Raw genomic sequence first — 22958 nt, forward strand, 5'->3', positions numbered from 1 at the left:
ATTGCGACATCAGGAGTGAGGTGTCAGAGAAGTCTCCGATGACCGCACCCCGGTACTTGGCTGGTAGCTGGTTGCAGACGAGCGACCACTTAGAGGAGTCTGACGGTTCCGGTTCCGGTTCGGGCGCCGACGAAACCTTTCTCCTCTTAAGTTCAGGTCGCCTGGTCGCTGTAGCAACAACAACAGTCGGAGGTGCTAGTGGACTGGCAGGGGGCTCAGTGATAACCACATGTCCTGTGTCCATATCCACCGGTGGGTCGACAGGAGGAATCGCCACTGTCAGCTTAGACTCCCCCTGGTCCGCTCCTGGCGAGTGTTTGGGTCGAGTCACGGCGGGCTGTTGTACAGAATGATCCGCCCCCGGTGGTTTAGCCACCGGGTTTGGGTCACCCTGAGTCGCCCCTGCTGGTCTCGTCCGCTGTTTCGAAACAGGAGGGACTGCCCCTGGCGGTTGAGCCGCCAAGTTAGGTCCCCCCTGAGACGTCTTCGGTCGCCGCCTCCTTGGTCTTCCATACGCTGTAGGTGAAGTACCTCCGTAACATAGTGTTACCGTAACGTTGTCCCCGTTGTGTTCGATGCGGTATTTGGCTAATGAGCCAAATTCACGCAGTACAGCTCCCAGGGTGGGGGGGGGGGGGGGGGTAACAAAAATCACCACCTTCTCGCAGAACAACTTCATTGTTCGAAAGTCAGCTTGGGTATGATTGGAATTACTTCTTAAAAGCAAGAAGTCAGGAGGCTATATCCGCGAGTGTTGTTACAACGATAAATAACTTTTGCATATTTTTTCTGGGATCATCTCCAATGTTTAGGTCACTGATTGTAGAACAAAAACAAATTATTCGAACAGAGGAAACTATCTTCAAAGATAAATGGATCAGCAATTTATCAATCCGACATGACACTTCGTTTCGGGACGTTTATGTTAAGATGAGACTAATTCAAAACTAACAAAAAAAACACTCTTTTATTTCTGTGAGAATACTTTAATTTAAAAAACAACACTTGTTCAACAATATTTTTCAACAATATACAATATTGTGCATGTGCCGAGTCGTCTCTGGACTCCGGGCCGAGTTGTCTTGAGGTGGGCCGAGTTGTCTCAGAACTATGGGCCGAGCTGTCTCGACGTGGGCCGAGTTGTCTGGGCCGAGTTGTCCACGGGTCCGAGTTGTCTGGCATTCAAACGGAGAAGGAAGAGTGAAAAACAAGGGCGATTACTTTCACCCAATATACCTAGGGAGATAACTCCAACCAAGGTTGCCAAAATAATATCTGGCGTGGCATCAAGTGCAGTATCCAAGAAGACAATATGAACAAATGTATACTGAACATCGAACGTTTGCTGACAGTGTAGCGTATGTTTATGACTAACAGATCCCATTTGTCGACTAAAATTAAATATTAAAATATATATGTTCCTATTTAAAATAAACACGGTGTTTGTTAATGTTTGTAACTTTCTTTTACCTTCCAATAATTGCGTACGTACGATAAACATATATCGGACATAAAGCTGGAAGATACTGGGTTCGTCTCCCGTCACCCAGAGCGAGTTTAACGACTTAATGGGTATGGCTACTATATCGACTTCTCTCTCACTAACCACTAACCTTTTTTCTTGGACAGACCGTCCAGATAGCAGAGATGTGTGTGTGTGTGTGTGTGTGTGTGTGTGTGTGTGTGTGAGAGAGAGAGAGAGAGAGAGAGAGAGAGAGAGAGAGAGAGAGAGAGAGAGAGAGAGAGAGAGAGAGAGAGAGAGAGAGAGAGGCCAGGTCAGCGTGCTTGAACCTTATTTAGATATTAGCATGAATTTTAACAAACATTTGCACACAACCGAAAACACATTACATATTCTAAGAAACTGCACTTAATATGTAATATTAGTCAAAAACGCTGTTAGTCGGAAACACCTTACAAAAATACAATGGGCAGTCCCATTAAAGAAGGGATTCATACACACTGAGATTCAGGCTGTCAATAATTCTCACAGAATTGAGCGTTTATATATGTTATATAAGTGATTTCTTGTTGCAAAAATAAACAGTAAAACGTAATTGCACTCGGTTAGTTCGAACAGTGACAAGGACTTAATTATTAGTATACCATTATTAATTCATCACCAACATCAGTACTGTATAAGTGACATACATATTCTATTTCTGTTTAAATATACTCTTCAAAAGAAGAAACGCAAAACCACATTGTCGTAACATTTGGAGAATTGATTTAATTATTGAATGGTGAGTCCGATAATTACCAAATGTTGCAGGATTGTTCACAATTCACTCTAGTCCATTGTGAGTAAGTGATAGGACACACCACCAAGGTCAAGGTCATCTGGAGTCAATACCGGGTGTGGCCTCCGCGTGTGTTGACAACTGCCTGGCACCGCCTGCCCATTGAAGCAACCAGAGTACGGATGACGTCCCGGGGGATGGTGGCCCACTCGGCCTGCAAGGCTGCTGCCAGCTCGGGCAGGGTCTGGGGCTGTGGTTGTCGCTGTCGGAGGCGTCGGTCCAACTCGTCCCATAGATGCTCAATTGGGTTCAAATCCGGTGATATCGATGGCCAAGGAAGGACATTAATGTTGTTGTTCTGTAGGAAAGCCGTTGTGAGACGTGCTGTGTGAGGCCTGGCGTTGTCATGTTGGAACACTGCGTTGGCGTTGGCCATAACTGGAACGATGTGTGGCCGGAGGATCTGGTCAATGTAGCCCTGTGCATTCAGGTTGCCCTGCACGTGGACCAGGTCAGTTCTGCCAGTGTGTGAGATGGCTGCCCACACCATGACACTACCCCCGCCGAATCTGTCCACTTCCTGCACGCAGTTTGCCGCATAACGTTCACCACGACGCCTATACACGCGACATCTTCCATCATGACGTCGGAGCAGAAATCGGGACTCGTCACTGAACCACACCTGTCTCCATCGCAGTTGAGGCCATTGTCGATGAATCTGGCACCACTGCAGTCGGAGTCGACGGTGTTGTGGTGTTAAGATGACACCTCGAACTGGACGTCTGGCACGAATTCCTACCTCACGTAGGCGGTTCCGTACGGTCTGGTCGGATATCCTGCGCAAACCTGGTATTGCTGCGGCTGTGGAGGTGGCAGTAGTCAATCGTTCCCGAAGGTGGCGTACCCGGATGTAGCGGTCCTGCCCGGTGGTAGTGACCCGTGGTCGACCGGATCTAGGGAGGTCACGTGTTGATCCATGTTGCTGGTAACGGTCCCACAGTCTGGAGATGGTGCTTGGGGACACATGGAATGCCCTGGCAACGGCCGTTCTGGATTCGCCTGCGTCTAGTCGGCCGATGGCATTGTTTCTCTGCGGTTCACTGAGACGTGGCATGTCCTGGATTGTCAACTGTCGGCCAGATACAGAGGCCAGGCAAGCGAACACCCTGCACTTTTATACTGTCGGTGTTCATGTTGCACGTGCAGACAACGCACGTGCAGTGGTGACATGGTTTGCACGTGGCTGCGTTTTTGCGAATATTCACATTTTGGAACTTTATTGTACAGTAGCTGCGTTTTATCGAATGTAACCGTGGGAATGTGTTTGGGACATGCAATGACCTTATATTCACAAAGCATGAACCGGTAGGAAACATAAAATCGGAGTTATAACCCATTTGTACCCTTTTGCGTTTCTTTTTTTGAAGAGTATATTACACCATCTTCCTGTTTCTAATACGAGCCTGGCATTACAATAGTATTCCGTTAATGTAAATTTGTAGTTGAACATTCCATCGGTAATAGCCTTCCATATTGTAATAAAAACACACACACACACACACACACACACACACACACACACGCACGCACGCACACACATACATCCACATAATAATAATATACTGTAAATCCGAAAAATAATGCGTCATGATATTACTGTTGGGATAGGTACACACTAAAGTGCGTATTTTTATTAATGCGTCTTGTAATGTTAAAAAATCACACTGCAAACAAGAAAAATGTTGAGTTGTTTTTAATACATTTAATTTGCTTTTATGTTACATCAATTAAACGAAATAATCATCTATTTCTAGTACAGAACACCACTAAAATATCAAACATAGTAAATCTGCTTAATGGACCCGTGGACTTCGTTTCCTTGGCTAGAATGAACTTCGTTTCCTTGCCTAGAATGAACTTCTTACAAGTTTGTTTGTTCTTCTTATCCGGCCTCGGTGGTGTCGTGGTTAGGCCAGAGCGAGTTTTAACGACTCAGTGGGTTGGTGTAAGACACCCTCTTTTCGCTCACTAACCACTAACAACTAACCCACTATCCTGGGCAGCCAACCCAGATAGCTGAGGTGTGTGGATATTAGCATGAAAATAAGTTGAAATAAAAAATATTCTTGTTACATAATTACTTTCTGTTGACATAAAACAGCAGATGCACACCACCTGTTATTTTTTTCATTGTTGTTTATCTTTATCTTTTAGTTTTGCATTTTAAGTCTTGATATATATATATATATATATATATATATATATATATATATATATATATATATATATATATATATAGTATGATGTGGGTGAAAATATAATGCGACAATATATCTCTCGCATTTTTCGCATTAATATCTTGCTCGCATTAGTCAGAGTGACTATATTAACCACAGCACTACATTCACTTGTGAACATGAGTTTATTTTACACAAACATTTGTTTAGTACAAAAATAATACCAGTATTTGGTTACCACTTGTGGTACTGTAGAGATACATCTTTCCCTGATCGTTAGTGCCGCGGAGTAGCAGAATACGATGTGGCCATGTAAGATGTTTAAACTGCAGAACGTCGTTCAAATTAGCATAATTATATTAACACAAACACACACACACACACCAGAGGCCAAACAGATTTGTGAGGCCAAACAGATTTAATATCCCTTGCACCAGTGCGTTAATATTTAATACAATATATAGATATTCATATATCCCTTGCACCGGTGCGTTAATATTTAATACAATATATAGATATTCATACATCAATACATACATAATTATATAGGGTTGCAGTCGAATCATTACGCATTTTTTCATGGAATAAAAATAATTTTGCGGGTAGAATGATCATGGAAATACATGGTAAAAAGACTTCAGGTTAGCACACTGTGCCCGGCTATCTGTATCGTTTTTGCTCGAATTTGAAGATTTATTCTCTTCCTCACGTCTGGTACGCTTATCATAAACCTTATGAATACATTCATATTTACACTCAGCCACGTGATGTAGACTGATTTCGTAGAAAACATTTAGACGAGTCTGCCTGCTAGGATACTGATATGTTTCATAATGTCCTCGCGTTTAGCGTCACACACAGATGTGTGCGGCACGTGCTTGTGCGCCATGGCCGTCAGACCGGCATGCATTGCGGGCCGCGCGTGCAGGATACTGGCTCGCTGGATGAGCTCAGGGACTGGCAGGTTGGTTTTCAAGTCTTGGTTCAGTAATGGGAGTACCCCGTCTGCAAATTTCGCAAAATGGGCGGTTCCAGAGATGAGCATAGGAACAGAATCATCAGTTTGTTGATCGGCCACCGATTTAGCAACCGCCGTATGTGGATCCAGGATATAACCTGTAAAATAACAATAAAATAACGTAACTGCAATTTGCCATGACCGTCGTGTCTGGATCCAGGATATAACCTGTAAAATAACAATAACGTAACTGCAATTTGCCATGACCGTCGTGTGCGGATCCAGGATATAACTTGTAAAATACAATGTAAAAATTAAATAATATCTCAGCTATTCGCCATGACCGCTGTGTGTGGATCTAGGATATAACCTGTAAAAGAACAATAAAATAACATCATTGCAATTTGCCATGGCTGTCGTGTGTTGATCCAGGATATAACCTGTAAAATAACAATAAAATAACATCACTGCAATTTGCCATGACTGTCGTGTGTGGATTCAGGATATAACCTGTAAAATAACAATAAAATAACATCACTGCAATTTGCCATGACCGACGTGTGTGGATCCAGGATATAACCTGTAAAATAAAAATATAATAACACTGCAATTTGCCACTACCATTTGTGTGTGGGATCTCAGCATGTAGCCAGGACTGCTAATAATAACAACAAGAGAGAGTGTCTTCAACTACGAGAATGCAATCAACCAGTACATGGTACAGAAGTGGTCTTGGTTGCAAATTATATATTCTTAAAAAAAGTAGGGGAACTAATAAGAATTTATATTTGCCAAAATTGTAAGGTATTTTAGCTGTGGAGAATGGTTATATGATAATAGTGAATTAATTGGGCAAACATTACAACCGGTAGTTCAGTATTAGGTTTTATGACCACCAAAGATCTTGAAGGACGATTGGGGTCAGAAGTGAAATTTGAAAGTTGACGTTTTTTTTATCAGTAAATCGCAAAATCAAACCATAAAAATTATTAAAAACAAAACAATAACAACTGTATGATCAACAGAATGAAAGAAATAATGTTCCACAATGATTAAAAGACCTTCCTGGAAATTGTCAAAATCGAGAATGACACCCCACGCACGTGTACGGGGCAACTGCGTGATGCATGTGAAAACTATGGAATGTGTTTCGGTGTGTTGATAAACAGATCTGAACGTTCTTTGCTAGGATGTCTGTGGTCTAAACGTATGTTCGGTCTAATAGTTGATATTAATATTAATATTTCAGGTTCCCCTACGTTTTTTTGAAGAGTATATATGAATTCTTATAATTTTAAGCATCGGTGCAAACCTGTTCTGTAATTATTTCTTGGAACATACATTTTATTATAGGACTGGTTTATGCACGTGCTGTCCAATACCATCAAGTATTTATTTTGCTACGTAACCGTCAGGGCAGTCCTTGCCTGCTTGTTTATCCATGATGCACTGACAACCACCGTTGTGTTACACGCATACCTATTTTTATGAAGGTACAACTATCACTACCGGTGTACAAGTCTGTTTTCTTGAACATACCACCATCGCTACCTCTGTACTGCTTCGTACTGCTTTTGTTTTACATACCTGTTTTCTTGAAGGTGTTCACGACTGTTTGTCGGCATTCGCGTTCGGTGCACGAACCCGCTTGGAACACAACACACAACTCGTCTATCATCTGTAACAACAGGAAGGAAGGAAGGAAATGTTTTATTTAACGACGCACTCATTATAATTTTTATTTACGGTTATATGGCGTCAGACATATGGTTAGGACCACACAGATAATGAGAGAGGAAACCCGATGTCGCCACTTCATGGGCTACTCTTTCCAATTAGCAGCAAGGGATCTTTTATATGCACCATCCCACAGGCAGGGTAGTACATACCACGGCCTTTGATATGCCAGTCGTGATTCACTGGCTGGAACGAGCTGTAACAACAGAAACCTCATCCTGCATTACGACAGCCCCCTGTTCTTAATTATAATTAATTGCTACAATACATTCATTACGAGCTACACAATGGTATTCATTTTTATCTATCCGAAATGTTTGTGTGGTCGAGCGAATCAGTTACATCTATAGTTATATGGTGCTTTATCGAAGGCAGTTTATGTTGGGGTTTTGGGGTGGGGTTTTTCGTTTTGTTTGTGTTTTTTGTCACAAGATAATCATTCCTCCCACCGGATAAATGGATAATTTGGGGGATTTTTATATTAGTTATAAAAGTTATTTGTATAAAATAGCCGTAGACAGGCTCAAAATTGATGTAGATAATCAATTTTCCGCGCGCTCAAATATTTTAAAATTGTCGTAGGAATCAAATTGTTGAATTCGTGTCCTGCGTCTCACCGTTTCTAGGATCTGGAAGTACTGCTTGGTCTCCAGCGACTCGTACAGCGTCCTCACGTGGTCGCCGTCGTTGTCGTGCAGGTGGTACAGCAGTCGTTCCAGGTTGGACGACTTGAGGATGTCGACGGCGGGTGACGTCGTGCGGTGCAGCTTGCGACCGCGGAGGTCGTACATCCCCGACTGCAGGAAGTCGGTCACCACGTTGTTGATGTTGGATGCGCAGACGAGGTACCGGACAGGAAGTCCCATTCTCTTCAATGGAAGACATTCATTCGTTTCACCTTATGTTCATGCTTATATCCAATTAAGGTTCAGTCACGCTGTCTTGGGCACACACACCTCAGTTATCTGGGCTGTATGTCCAGGATAAAGGGTTAGCGGCTAGTTGTTAGTGAGAAAGAAGAGGGTGTAGTGGCTTTAAGCCTTCTCATTGAGTCGTTAAACTCGCTCTGGGTGGGAGCCGGTACCGGGGTGCGAACCCAATACCTATCAGCCTTATGTCTGATGGCTTAACCACTACACCATTAAGACAATCTGTCTGCCCTGAGTTTGCTGCTACTAATCTAGTGTCAGACTACCAACTGCCAACAGAAAGTTGGCAAACTTTCTGCTGTCACGACTTCTACGGCAGTCCAGTTGCTAGTCTGAGCGCTCTTACAACTCGATTCTCGTCGTATAACCCATTAGTTGTTAATCTGAGCGCTCTTACAACTCGATTCTCGTCGTATAACCCATTAGTTGTTAATCTGAGCGCTCTTGCAACTCGATTCTCGTCGTATATCCCATTAGTTGTTAATCTGAGCGCTCTTGCAACTCGATCTCTTGCAACTTGATTCTCGTCGTATAACCCATTAGTTGTTAATCTGAGCGCTCTTGCAACTCGAGTCTCGTCGTATAACCCATTAGTTGTTAATCTGAGCGCTCTTGCAACTCGAGTCTCGTCGTATAACCCATTAGTTGTTAATCTGAGCGCTCTTGCAACTCGAGTCTCGTCGTATAACCCATTAGTTGTTAATCTGAGCGCTCTTGCAACTCGAGTCTCGTCGTATAACCCATTAGTTGTTAATCTGAGCGCTCTTGCAACTCGAGTCTCGTCGTATAACCCATTAGTTGTTAATCTGAGCGCTCTTACAACTCGAGTCTCGTCGTATAACCCATTAGTTGTTAATCTGAGCGCTCTTGCAACTCGAGTCTCGTCGTATAACCCATTAGTTGTTAATCTGAGCGCACCCGTCGTAAGTCGAGAGTTGGTGAAATTACAACGCAACCGTCGAGTTTGCCAAATTCGTCGTAACAGTTGACAGTCTGAGACTAGCATTATATTTTCCCGACTAACAATGCTTTTTTAGCAACTGAAATAAATCGCATTTTAAATCTATGTACATTTTCTTGTTTAGAATATACACGTGGCCATGTAATGAAAGAAGGGTTCAGCTGCTTAATTTCACCTGTTCATTTGTGTAGAATTCCCTCTGCTATACATCATACGTCACGGTTACTACATATTATGTAGGGTTTAGGTTTCCGAGGAATTCCTACCTTGGCATAGTAAGCTGCAAGGATATTTCCAAAGTTCCCAGTTGGGACACAGATGTCAATGGTGTCACCAAGTGCGAGAACTCCTTGTTTGACGAGGTCCAGGTAACCGCTGACGTGATACACCACCTGTGGAAGAAGTCGACTCCAGTTCAAAGAGTTAGCAGCACTGAAATGGATTTTAGAAGACAAAAACCAATATTTACATATATATTACACCTTGTCTTAGAAAAAAAGCTGCATCTAAGTCTGGACAAACGTATGGAACTGTGGACACACACTGTATACACAGATCCTGATCAACCGCCAATGTATTTTTAGAGCATGTAAATCAAAATTCCAAGTCCCGTTCAGTACCCAGACATTTGTGAACATGAGGTCAGGTTCAGATTAACCACCCACCGTTGTAAAATGTCTAGTAATCGAAATAGCGCAGTTGCGTTTCTTACGGGAAAACAAAAAGGGTTTTTAACTTTGAAGTCCTGACGAACCAACACTTATGCAGAACACTGTTTACTAAATAATATTAAAATCAATTCTAAATCAGATCAAAACAGCCAAATAAGACTGCAACTGATTTAAGGCGCCTAGGTTACACACGTATTAAAACTTATCGGGCCCCTACGCCCTATGCCTCCGTTGAAGAAACCCACGAATTACAGTGTACTTTGCAAATATTTTATCAATGCCCTTCAGATTCAAATATAAATAATATATTGAAACTTTATACCTAAGTTTGCAGTTATACTGGGAAAGCAGGGTCTGTGTAAAGGTTTTGTCGTTGAATAACCGTTTTACTGTTGACTGACAAAAGTCGAAGTCGCCATCCACTCCTAAAAAAAGAAGAAATGTTTGTTATGACGACACCTCGTCCATCGTTTCATAAGGTGTTAAAATATGGTAATTTTACAGGTGACATTCGGACTAATCTGCAATATAAACAAGAGGTCATTTGTGCTGAGGATACTGTCACGACCTTCTGAAAACATTGTTTGGACAGAGAAATACGCAACCTGCTCCTAAGTCTACCAGTATGTACAGTAAATGAAAATTAAAATGCTGACACATGATGGTAGTTTCATAACATGCCAAAACGATAGAAAAAGGAAAAAAGGAAAGAAATGTCTGTTTTTCGACGATAGTTATTAGGTCGTGTAGGTTGCATGTAGGCCTATATATATGAACAAAGATCGCAGTTACCAACAACGTGTACGTTTGTTCCTGTCATCGTCGTCATTTGATGTTGTTGCAGCTCGCTGACCCCGTGCACTGGGTAGAACACCACGACTCCAACCTCACCAACCCCTGGAAAACAAGAAGACTGGTGAAATAAAAATAAAAAATCTCACCTACACACTAGGTTCTGCAAACAATAAGAAGACCGTTGCGGGTAATATTGGTAATGATGCTACACATTTGATTTGAGTGAAGGCAAACTAAGCTGGGCCGAGTTCAGCCAGACCAAGCAGAACAACGTCCGCTAGAGTGGTTTATGCGCTTCGCGGTAAACTAAATGGCCACGTCGGGAACCAATCAAATAGTTCGCGAACGTTAACGAAACGTTGGGTGAACTTTGGGCTGGTGTTCAACAGACAAGCCCAGAGGATGGACATATTTTAGACTAGTGGAACCATAACTATAAATACGTAATAATTATGAAATGTAGAAGGCAGTACCAAGGAGGGGTGCTTTGCTCAGAGCTGTATTTAGTGGAGAGCAAAGACGGTAGCGAGGATTTTGTTTTTCAGTTCTGCAATTTTTTGTTTCGTCAAATAATTTTCATAACGTAGACTACATTGATATGAAGTGTTGAAACATCACCTATATATATTGTTTTCACAAATATTTTAATTACAACGATGCCGTAAGAATTAGTTTGCTTACTGACCATCATGTCTGCTGAACGCGTCCAGCACCGCTCCTCCAGTATCACCAGACGTCGCCACTAGTACCAAGTACCTGGAAAAATAATAATCCCTAAATGGTAATCATAAATAATAGTAAAAGAAAGTGTATCTCAAATTGACAGCACAATAATACATGTTCTTGCTTTGACGTTTTGTAATCAAAGTAACTACATGTAATAGAATATTAGTACACAGCAGCCTGTAATATATATTCAATATAACCCCAGTAGAGCAATGAAGTGAATCAGAACAGCAGCTATTTGGTAAAGACGACAGTCTTATTGCACAGGGAGTTTAAAATCTACACAAACAAACAAAACACACCAATCAAAACAGATATATTAACTTTTTGTAAAATCCATTCCCATTAATGAGCCAAAATGACATACGATAATCATTATTGTACTGTGATCGTACAGTACGTACTTCTGTTGTGATCCATGTGCTGCAGCCTGTTGTATAGCCAAGGGAAAGAACTGAGCCGTCAGCTGGAGAGCCAGGTCCTTGAACGATGCCGTGGGTCCGTGAAAGAGTTCCATTATGTACTGGTTTTTCTCCAGGTGATGCACGGAAATGATGTCTGGATGGTCGAAGACTTTATTAGTATAAGCTTTCTGGCAAAACTCCCACAGACGTTGTGGTTTTAGATCATAAGGTGCAATCCATTTTTCTAGAATTCTTAACGCCCTTTCTGCATAACTGCACTTCAAAAGGCGTTTAAGTTCCCCAGTTGTAAATGTCGGTGTATCGGCTGCTGGGACATACAGACCACCATCGTCTGCTACTCCGGTTAACACGGTGTCTAGAAAGGATATTCTCTGTTTGGGGTGGGCGGCAGATCTGGTGGACACATAACCTTTGTCCGTTGTTAGATTATCGAGGGCAGACTGGATTTGTTGAGCTACAGCTGTTGGCGTTGCGTGTTCCTCGCATATGATTCTGACGTCGTAGCTAGGTTCGTAAAACTGTTGTCTGTATTTCAAAATGTCTTCCACATTCCGTCCATCACTGTACCCGACCATTCTCTCCACCTTCATGCCCTTCTGGCGCTCTGTGATGTCTGAGAACGGGACGTCCAAAAAGACGACTGTTCCCGTACTAGCGATGTGTTCCATTGCTTGTCGGTGCAGCGGGTTGGATCCTGTCAGCGCTACGACGCATCCTTGTCTACTGAACTGAAGCAGGGCCTGGCCTTCCTCCTCCACGAACTCGGCATCTCCCACTTGTTGACGCTAAATAAATAAAAAAGGTTGTTTATTCCTTCTTCTTTTTTAATGTATCATTTGTAAAGAATGAAATTGTATATAGTCTAATGTCATTTTAAAACTTTTATATAAATATCAGGATATATGTATTGCAATATTACTTTATGAACTTGAACTTCCATGCAAAGATACCAGATTATAAAGTTAAAGTTTGTTTTGTTTAACTAGAACACATTGATTTATTAATTATCGACTATTGGATGTCAAACATTTGATAATTTTGACATCTAGTCTTAGAAAGGATTCCCGCTATATTTTTCCGTTAGTGACAAGGGATCCTTTATATGCACCATCCTTGAGACAGGATATCACATACCACGGCCTTTGACATATCGGTCGTGGTGCATTGGCTGGATGGGCCCACCGACGGGGATCGATCCCAGACCGACCGCTTTATCACTGGGCTGCGCCCCGCCTCCAGATTATAAAGGCTACTTTTCGCAACTAACAAGTAAATAAATCACGGGAAGGCAGTTAATTGCTTTGTCCTACACTGCGTCGCTGCCACTGGCATTTATTACATAATTGCTGCATATACATGTATATTTAAATAAGTACATGTACATACATCTTGTATAACATGGATGATATGAATTTTGCGTTAACCTATGGCTTAACTGGACATGCGAGGCAGATCGACTATCCAGACAGTTAAATACACTTAAAATAGCTTCTAACAGAACAACAGAAAGAAACTCTTGCCTTCTCTGCGACGGACATCCCCCACAACGGTTCCAGGTGGTCATCATCGATGTCGATGACGGGTTTGCTGAGAAGTTTCCCCAAGATCTTACTCGTAGTTGTCTTGCCGCTGCCGGGACTGCCCATCAGTATCACGTTGTCCTAGAAAAGGCACGAAGAGCACGGTCATATCTAGCCATAAACGTACGAGATAGGGTGTGTGTGTGTGTGTGTGTGCAAACAACCCCCCCCCCCCCCCCCCCCCCAGTGCTGGAGCAAAGCCTCAAATTCGGGCAAAAATGATACAGATATTCGGGGAAAATGTGCTGACCCGAGACCTTTTTACCATGTATTTCCATCATTTTACCCTCAAAATTAGTTGTAATCCACGTTAAAATGCTTAGTGATTCGTTTACAACCCAGTATAGCTCTTTGGTAGTAATACTAATATGATTAAATGATTTAGTTTTTCTTCTAGATTCGGGCATTTTTGTTTAATTCGGGCAAAAGCCAGCTTGACAAAAATGGGAGCCCATACTCCTATGTACCTAACCTTTGGAAGTAACGGGTCGGGGAGGCAGTACAAACAGAATCAGGACACAGTAATATTATCTGGATCTAAATTGTGGCAGGGTCAAGTCAGGTCAGGTCAGGTCATAGGGTTTAACGTGCACATTCAGAGCAAGCTGTTGTAGAACACGTCTGTCATGGGCGCAGGTGTCCACTTACGCCGGCTCTTTCGTCCAGGGGCGGATGCAGGGCTTTTATAGGGTGGGAATTCGACGTTAAAAAGGGCACCTACAGTGTTCAAAAGTACAGCATCATGTGTTATCTATATTGTAACATTAGACAAAAATATCAAGCTGACCAATTACCTGTTCCCCACTAAAACTCAATAAACAAATTGTAGGCCTACCTATCTGGATTTTTCGAGGCACTTAGAATTTCGCGGGTGGGTTAGTGGGGGTGGGGGTGATCGGTGGATTGGGCTATTTTAGTGCTACGGAGCTTTACAAAAAATAAGTTTCTAAAGTAAAAGAAACCTAGAGAACATTTTCGAAGGAAAGAAGGAAATATTTTATTTAACACATTTTATTTTTACGGTTATATGGCGTCGGACATATGGTTAAGGACCACACAGATATTTAGAGAGGAAACCCGCTTGCGCCATTTCATGGGCTACTCTTTTCGATTAGCAGCAAGGGATCTTTTATATGCGAAAATTTTCGAGGTTGTCAGAAACGGAGTGGAATAGCACTTATCTATCCCTGAAGCTGAAAGTGACAGAATATGTGCCCATCCCCTCCTCAATGAAAGGCGAATTAATAACTGCCCCCACCCAGTTGCTGATATCTTCCACCGAATATGAGAAGAATCGGAGGTTATCCAGGCATTGCTCTCTTTTTCCGGTCAAGGTGGAAGGAAGCTGTGTGTGTAAGTGTTTATACACAACGACCCACTTCAGGCGCAGACCAAGGGAAGGGTGCTGGTGATAGTACCCTGACTTTCGCATTTCGGAGTGTCCTGTTGATAGAATGAATCGATGTGTTTTTAGTGGAGAACAGGTAATATATTGTGATATGTTAGGAGGCTTGGTGTTTCTGGGGGTAGATTGCCATGGATATGATTAACAGGTCCGTAGGTACCAGGGGGGAACCACCCCCACCACCCCTTCAGAGGACTAATATGTACGTTTTTATTTGTTTGTTTGTTGTTGGGTTTTTTGGGGGGTATAGGTGTGTGTGTGTGTGTGTGTGTGTGTGTGTGTGTGTGTGTGTGTGTGTGTGTGTGTGTGTGTGTCCTACTTTATGTAAATAAAGATAAAATTCGGACTTGTGCCCCCCTCTCCCTTCTAGAGATTGTGCCTTCCCAGTTCAAAGACCCTCTCGGCCCTGATTAACGCACGTTAGTCTACTGTTGAATAGTCTTTTTAAACTTCGCACTCTGTCTCTCACCAGCCAGTGCACCACGACTGGTACATCAAAGGCCGCGGTAGGTGCTATCCTGTCTACGGGATGGTGCATATAAAAGATCCCTTGCTGTTAATCGAAAAGAGTAGCCCCTGAAGTGGCGTAGCGAGTATTCTCCCTCAATATATGTGTGGTACTTAACCATATAACCGTGAATAAAATGTGTTGAGTGTGTCGTTAAAGAAATCATTTCCTTTCCCCTCTCTTTCTCAGTAACGTATGTGGTCCTTTACTCCCCGATTACTATAAGTGACTTTTTGTTAACACTGTACTCCTTCACTAGAATTACCATTCCCCGTCCCTGGAATTAATTATATCTTTACCAATGGATTGTCGTGTCCTTGAACCATGAATACACAAATTATCGAACTGTCGACTGTCCAGGCAGCATATGAGATCTCGTTAGGATATCGCTGTAGGGAACACAGTACGCCGGTTTAATCGTTTTAGCATGTCCATTTGTAGTATTTTGTTGACAAACCAATATACAAATATTACACTTATTTGTGTGTCAAGTATTTTTACACGCATATGCATACCTGTATGATGGCTTAAAACTAGCAACAGGTAAAGGGGGAAAATTTTAGGTTTCTGGCACAAAAGCGATAGGAGTGTGTATTTAGGTTTGTTTGTTATAACGGTATACACACACACACACACACACACACAACACACGTACAGATGTTGCCGGTCAACACAAAACTATTGTCGACATTGCACATACCTTATTTGGAAACAAGCGGCCACCAGGAACCGTGGAGCGTAAGAAACGCCGAAATAACTCTTTAATTTGGTAGACCCCCACATGTCGTCGTCGGAGCTGTGTTCTGAACATGGTGTTCTGAACTGGACGCCGCCCTATCCCACTTAGAAAGCTGTAATGTCAAAACACTCGAACGTCCGTCACCAGTGGCGCCGCTTTTAAAAACCGTCATTTGATATAGCATACCACGTGTTGTGCAACATGGTTCGTTCGAAACAGTGCGTCCATTTATTAGTTTTATTGGGGGACGGGGGGTGTCTAGTTCGGTGGTATCTAGAGCTTACCGTACAATAGATTATAGGATCAATTCCCCTCGGTGGATCCATTAATTTTGTCCAGTTCTAACCAGTTATTTAATATACTGTATGTCGCATGGTATGTGCTACCCTATTTATGGGAAAGTCATATAAAAGACACTTTGCTTGTAATTGGTAAAGGTATTTTGTGGTGGCAGCGAGTTTCTTCGCTCTTAGAGAGAGAGAGAGAGAGAGAGAGAGAGAGAGAGAGAGAGAGAGAGAGAGAGAGAGAGAGAGAGAGAGAGAGAGAGAGAGAGAGAGAGAGAGAGAGAGAGAGAGAGCAAAACTAAATATTTTATTTTATTTTATTTAAACACGTTGTTTTAGGGTGGTCGTTTTTAAAATCATTAGCAATATACTGTGAAATATATATACACATATATACACATACACACATATTTGTCACCTTTAACTATAGGGCTTTTTTAAAACACGTTAAACGGCTTTGAACCATAGGACCTATATATAAACAAGTCTGTTAAACGACCTTGAACACTTAGGAGTTATATTTAAATACATTAAAATACTCTGAACCACAGACTATATAATAATATAAATAAGTTTGTTAAACGACCTTGAAACATGGCACCTGTATTTAAGGGCAGTTTCACGGGAAAGGTTGCACTGCTCGTTGATTGGAATAAAATTTTCATAACTTTAAAATTTAAAGCTCTGTTCTGCTGACATTTTACAGTTACCTGTGTGAATGGTATAGCAACCTACAAACCACATTTTATTGAAATAACTTAATTTTTCATCAAGTAGTGAATATTTTTATATAAAAATAACACATTTACGAGTCTCATTTGCATTTTTGCATTATTCCATCACTATTTTAATAATAATGTAATGTGAAATAGATACTTTTATTTTTATTTACTTGAATACCAGACTACTGGTAAGCATTTTTTTTTACCAACCATATCAAAACTGGATGATGTGTTATAAATTTAGAGTATTTTAAAGAAGTAACCCTGTTTTCCGTTAAAATGTTTTTGAACACTGACCTATAAATAATTAAAATAACATTTTACAATTATTTTTGTATTACTAGAACCACAATAGACACCTACAGTTGTGTCAAGAACAAAAATCGATGTAACTGTTATTTACTTTGAGATATGTATTGTAACATAGAGCCTCCCCTCTTAAACATGGGTCAAATAAATATATATAGGCAGGTTACAAAACTTTAATCATATAGTACATGCATAATAGCCTGCAAAAACTAATTTGTATAATTATTGTGTTTGTGTGAATTGTAGTTCTGTAAATACACAAGATTTTGCATGTTAAACAAAATGTCCCCCCCTGAACACAATTTTAACATGTATATTTAAACATCTATTTGCGAAGTGCTTTTATTACATTATCAATATATTGACTCGAATGGATACAAAATATAATTCTATACCAATTTCATAATATATATGAAGTTTGTTTGATAGATTTTTTGTAAAAGGGTTGTGAGATATGATGCATTATTGAGAATTACTGTATGTCTAAAATAAAAAATAAAATATGATTATATGTATGATTTAAATTCATTTAAAATTAACTATCCATTTATTGATGCAGTGGTAATGTTATGTCACAATGTTAAAGTTCTGGAAAGAACATTTTACATGATAAAGTTGAGCAGATTTGATAATGACATGTCTGGGTGTTGTAATGTACATGTGACTTGTATGGAAGTCTGAGACATTTGTTGACAATCTGCAGGTGTTACTGGGGTTTGACTGAGAGATGTCAGCTTTGTTTAATATTCTGTCACACTTGGAAAGTTGTGCAGTGATCAATTTTGGTTCTTTATTCTGCCATGTGTATATACAGTCAAACTGTGTTAAACATTCACCATAAGGAGGACATGTATCAAATTGGCCTTTTAACACAGGTGGCTGTTTAATACAGGTGGCTGCTTAATGCAGGTCAGTTCATATTACTACAGAATCTGATGTTTTTTAAGAATAAAAATGTGGCCTTTTAAGGAAAGTGGCTGCTTAATACAGGTGGTCGTTAGAGCAGGTTTGCCTGTATCTGCTTTGTTCTCTTGACATATCAAATACATGTATTCTGATTGGAACTGTATATTAAAGGGACATTCCTGAGTTTGCTTCAATTTTTAAGATGTTATCGACTAACAGAGACTTTTTAATGATTTTAATTACATATCAAATATATTTTTCTGCATAAAATATTAGTGGCTGTATATTAAACGTGTTTCTGATTGTTCTAATATTTGTATTAGGTTAAATTTCATCTTATTTCCTAAAAAAAAAATTTGTTCGTACATACGAAATTATTTGAAGACAAAATCCAGTTTAGGCTTCTTACAAATATTAAGACGACCAGAAACACATTCAATATAGAGACACCGATATTCTAAACAACAGAATATTTAATATGCAAGTTTAATCTTAGAAATATTTTATTAGTCGGAAACATCTTACAATGCAGAAAACTCAGGAATGTCCCTTTAAAGCCGTTTTAACCTCAAGCAATGAAATTAGAATAAGTTTTCATATGACAGTATAAGCTGCATACTTGTAACTTGAATTATTTTACGGTGATGGACTATTAAGTATTTGTAGCATGACGATATCCTTATTTTGAAAAATCAATTCTAATTATGAATAATTTAACAGCCCAGTTTCATTGGAAAGGTACATTAAAAACAAGGTGTCATGTAGCAGGCCCGTAGCCAGGATTTTTTTTTTGGGGGGGGGGGGGGGGGTGACGTTTATGCTTATGGCGATGCTTAGGAGGGTGCTGGGGCATATTGAGAAAAAAGAAAAGCCACTGGTGGGGGGTGTCGACTGACCCCCCATTGGCTACGGGCCTGTGTAGGACCACTCATTATTTTCATAAACTTAAAACAGAAGAAGAGGATAAATACTTGAAGTTCAAAGCAGCAGACAGTAAGGGTAAAAGAGAAAATTATGTACCAATTAAATAAATAAATGAGTATAAAGTGACATCAACATTTAAAAGGCCACGGACAAGGTCCTCCCAGACTGTCGGAGTTAGAAAGTCGTTTCATCTTTCTTGGGCCTTTAACGTTTGAAGGACATGAGCCTTTTATTCTGCCACAGTTGCAGGACGTAAAATCCAAATATTACAAAATAAATTCATTTCATTTCAACTTATTTTCAATAAAGGTTCAAGCACGCTGTCCTGGGCACACACCGCAGCTATCTGGGCTGTCTGTCCAGGACAGTGGGTTAGTTGTTAGTTGGTTAGTGGTTAGTGAGAGAGAAGAGGGTGTATTGGCCTTACACCTACCCATTGATCCTTAAGAACTCGCTTTGGGTTGGAGCCGGTACCGGGCTGTGAACCATGTACCTACCAGCCTGTAGTCTGATGGCTTAACCACTACGCCACCGAGGCCGGTTACAAACTAAAGCTGGCAAATAAGGACATTGCAAGCTAAGTAGATTGCATGTCTTCTATGCAGCAGTGTACATATGAATGACAGGTAATCTTTCAATGTTAATTATCTAATTACACCATTACATGCAGATTCATATCAAATATTATTTCCTAATACAATTATGAATTATAATTTAAAAAAAGATTAAGAGCAGTCTCAGTTTATTTAACTGAAATCTACATGTCCCCTCCTAAACGAAATTGCCATTTTCACACTGCATTGTTTGAAAGCTCATATCACTGCTAATACTAATGCAATCAACATTGTATTCTAAAAAAAACATATTGAAATTTCATTTCTAATTCAGTTATAGACATTCTGTTTGTAAGATTAGTATTTAATGGTTTTTGTTTAAAATAAATAATTTTAAAATAGAAGAATATTGCTAAAATATTACCAAAAATCATCAAAAAACTCACAATCCTTGGCCTTATTAAGGAAAAAATAGTTACTCTTAACAGTTTCCTATTTAAAAAAACACTCAGTTTATCCTTAGAAATGTATCACATAAAAGCTTATGATTATGCTGTATCTATGTGTCCTCATATTTTTATGCTGTGCATGTAATCATATCACTGATTATTTTATAAACTAACAGCTGTAGGTTCAGTTTTTTATAAAATATTTCACTAGTCATATTGCTTTTTAAAAATATAGTTTTTTATAGAATGCTGCAGTTAATTTTTGAGTCCCATTGAAACTCTTTATGCAACCTTTCCCGTGAAACTGCCCTTAAACAAGCTAAACCATAGGACCTATACATAAACAAGTCTGTTACCCGACCTTGAAACATGGGACCCATAAGTGAATGAGATGGGGGTGCACCCCCCCTAGTGCTAGAGCAAAACCTCAAATTCGAGTAAAAACGATAGATATTCGGGCAAAATGAGTTGGGCTGAAACCTTTTCACCATATACTTCCATCATTTAAAGTTAAAAGTTTGTTTTGGTTAACGACACCACTATAGCACATTGAAGTATTAATCGTCGGCTATTGGATGTCAAACATTTGGTAATTATGACACGTAGTCATTGGAGGAAACCCGCTACATTTTTCCTAATGCAGCAAAGTATCTTTTATATGCACTTTCCCACACATAGGAAAGCACACACAACAGCATCTGACCGTTTGTGGTGCACTGGTTGGAATGAGAAAAAACTCAATCATTTGAATGGATCAACCGAGGTGGTTCGATCCTGCGAAGCAAGCACCTCAAGCGATCATTTTACCCATATTACTGGTTATCCATGTAAAAAAAAAAAAAAAAAAAATGCGTAGCAATTCGTTTGCATCCCTACAAAAAATGGGAGCACGTATGCCTACGTTAAGGCCTATATTTGAACACCTACGTTAAGGCCTATATTTGAACACCTACGTTAAGGCCTATATTTGAACACCTACGTTAAGGCCTATATTTGAACACCTTTCTTAAACGACCTTGAACAATTCGGGCCTATATTTAAACAAGTTTGTCGAACGACTTTGAACCACAGACCTATATTTAAAAACGTTTCTCACATAACCTTTAACCACAGGGTCTATATTTAAACCCTAGAGCCTGTATATAAATAAGTTTGTCACAACATTGAACCATTATCATTAAAAATGATAGCCCGAATACTGTGATAAGAGCTAGATGAACATTTCAACAGGTACAATGCTCCATCTAAAACAAATAGTGCATTCAGTTGAGGCGAACACATAGTAACGATATTCCAGGCAGATGTTACCAACAGATTTGCTGTTTTTTGTGTAACTTCCGACTCTGGCACCCATACCCTGTCAATTTGCCAATTTCATAACATTTGTTATGATCTGACCTGGAGCTCATAAAACTTTTAGTCTAGACAGTAATGTCATGACAACGCATACAAAGTGTATGCGTGTGACATCATTAGCAATGGAAGGAAACGTTTTATTTGACGAAAGAAAGAAAGAAATGTTTTATTTAACGATGCACTCAACACATTTTATTTACGGTTATATGGCGTCAGACATATGGTTAAGGACCACACAGATTGAGAGAGGAAACCCGCTGTCGCCACTTCGTGGGCTACTCTTTTCGATTAGCAGCAAGGGATCTTTTATATGCACCATCCCACAGATAGGGAAGTACATACCACAGCCGTTGCCATACCAGTCGTGGTGCACTGGTTGGAACGAGAAATAGCCCAATGGGCCCACCGACAGGGATTGATCCCAGACCGATCGCGCATTGAGCAAGCGCTTTACCACTGGGCTACGTCTCGTCCCCATTATTAGTGATGGAGTCTGGACTAAGTTTTATGAGTACGGGCCCAGATAAGACAGGAATCTAGTCATGCTGAATATGACTGTGTTTACACTGCTTATATGTACACTATAGTTTTGATATTCCTTTGTTAATGCAAAGATTACGCCTGGTATTGATTGTTATTACATATAAATGGAAAAATAGCAAAATATGACAGTTTAAATATATTGATGGAAAGAACCAAGGAAACAAAATTATATTAAAAAAATAGCAACAGCAAAACTTTAATGTTGACTGCAACGAAAACCCTTATCCCCAGTATCTGGAGTTAGCGGTGTTAGTGACAGTCAATACCAAAGTACATTCAATATTCATTACACCTCTGTATTTTATAATGGCTTAACTACTCTAGTAGTGAATTAATGTGGTATCGGATATCATGTGTTCCCTTATTTCTTTCCATCTGTAGATCCGCACCTGTAACAGACTTGAAATGTACACTGTGTACATTCCCTGTTAACACTCAGTGTCATAATCCATATTGAAATTTTTTTAAACAGCTAATGTGTGATAAAATGAAGGTTTTTTTTAAATGATTTATACCACAAGAACAATATCAGATACCACGACCATATATCTGGTTGAATAAATTATATTTGGGTTCAATTAAATGTATATAACAATGATTTTATTTTGGGCTTGGAGGGGGGCTACCACTTTCTATAATTTTTGTTATGGAGTGACAGGAAAATTATAAAAAAATCTCTCTCTCTCTGCCATCAGGCACATACACACATAAAAGTCATCCTATGAACAAAGAGCTGTTGTTGACACACACTTAAACAACCAAAGAGATTACTTTCTAGTAAATACTGCAAATCAGCTCCTGAATACACTCATTTTGTTTTGTGCTTTGGCAATGGCAGTAACACTCTGTCACAGCCTTCACACACCATGTACAAGGAGAGCCTTTTTCACAAGTTCTCCATCCCCAACCATTCAAATCTGGAACAGCCCTCTTACTGTTCATCAGCATTAAGATAAGATATAAATTATTTTTTATTATTTAAAAAACCCAAACTATGAAC

At 40.1% G+C, this 22958-nt stretch overlaps 1 protein-coding gene across 1 annotated transcript; it reads right to left on the reverse strand.

Annotated features, from left to right (window-relative positions):
- Window positions 1–3978: 3978 nt before the first annotated feature.
- Window positions 3979–16044, reverse strand: LOC121366618 (threonine synthase-like 1). Its single transcript, XM_041490993.1, has 10 exons — window positions 15873–16044; window positions 13200–13340; window positions 11659–12464; window positions 11214–11284; window positions 10526–10630; window positions 10056–10158; window positions 9329–9494; window positions 7790–8041; window positions 7023–7113; window positions 3979–5593 (listed from the first exon to the last, which is right to left on the reverse strand). The coding sequence occupies exons 1-10, from the start codon at window positions 15981–15983 to the stop codon at window positions 5271–5273; spliced, it is 2169 nt and encodes a 722-aa protein (XP_041346927.1). The 5' UTR covers window positions 15984–16044; the 3' UTR covers window positions 3979–5270.
- Between the last annotated feature and the right edge of the window lie 6914 nt (window positions 16045–22958).

Source organism: Gigantopelta aegis, chromosome 3, assembly GCF_016097555.1.
Source record: "Gigantopelta aegis isolate Gae_Host chromosome 3, Gae_host_genome, whole genome shotgun sequence".
NCBI lineage: Eukaryota > Metazoa > Mollusca > Gastropoda > Neomphalida > Peltospiridae > Gigantopelta > Gigantopelta aegis.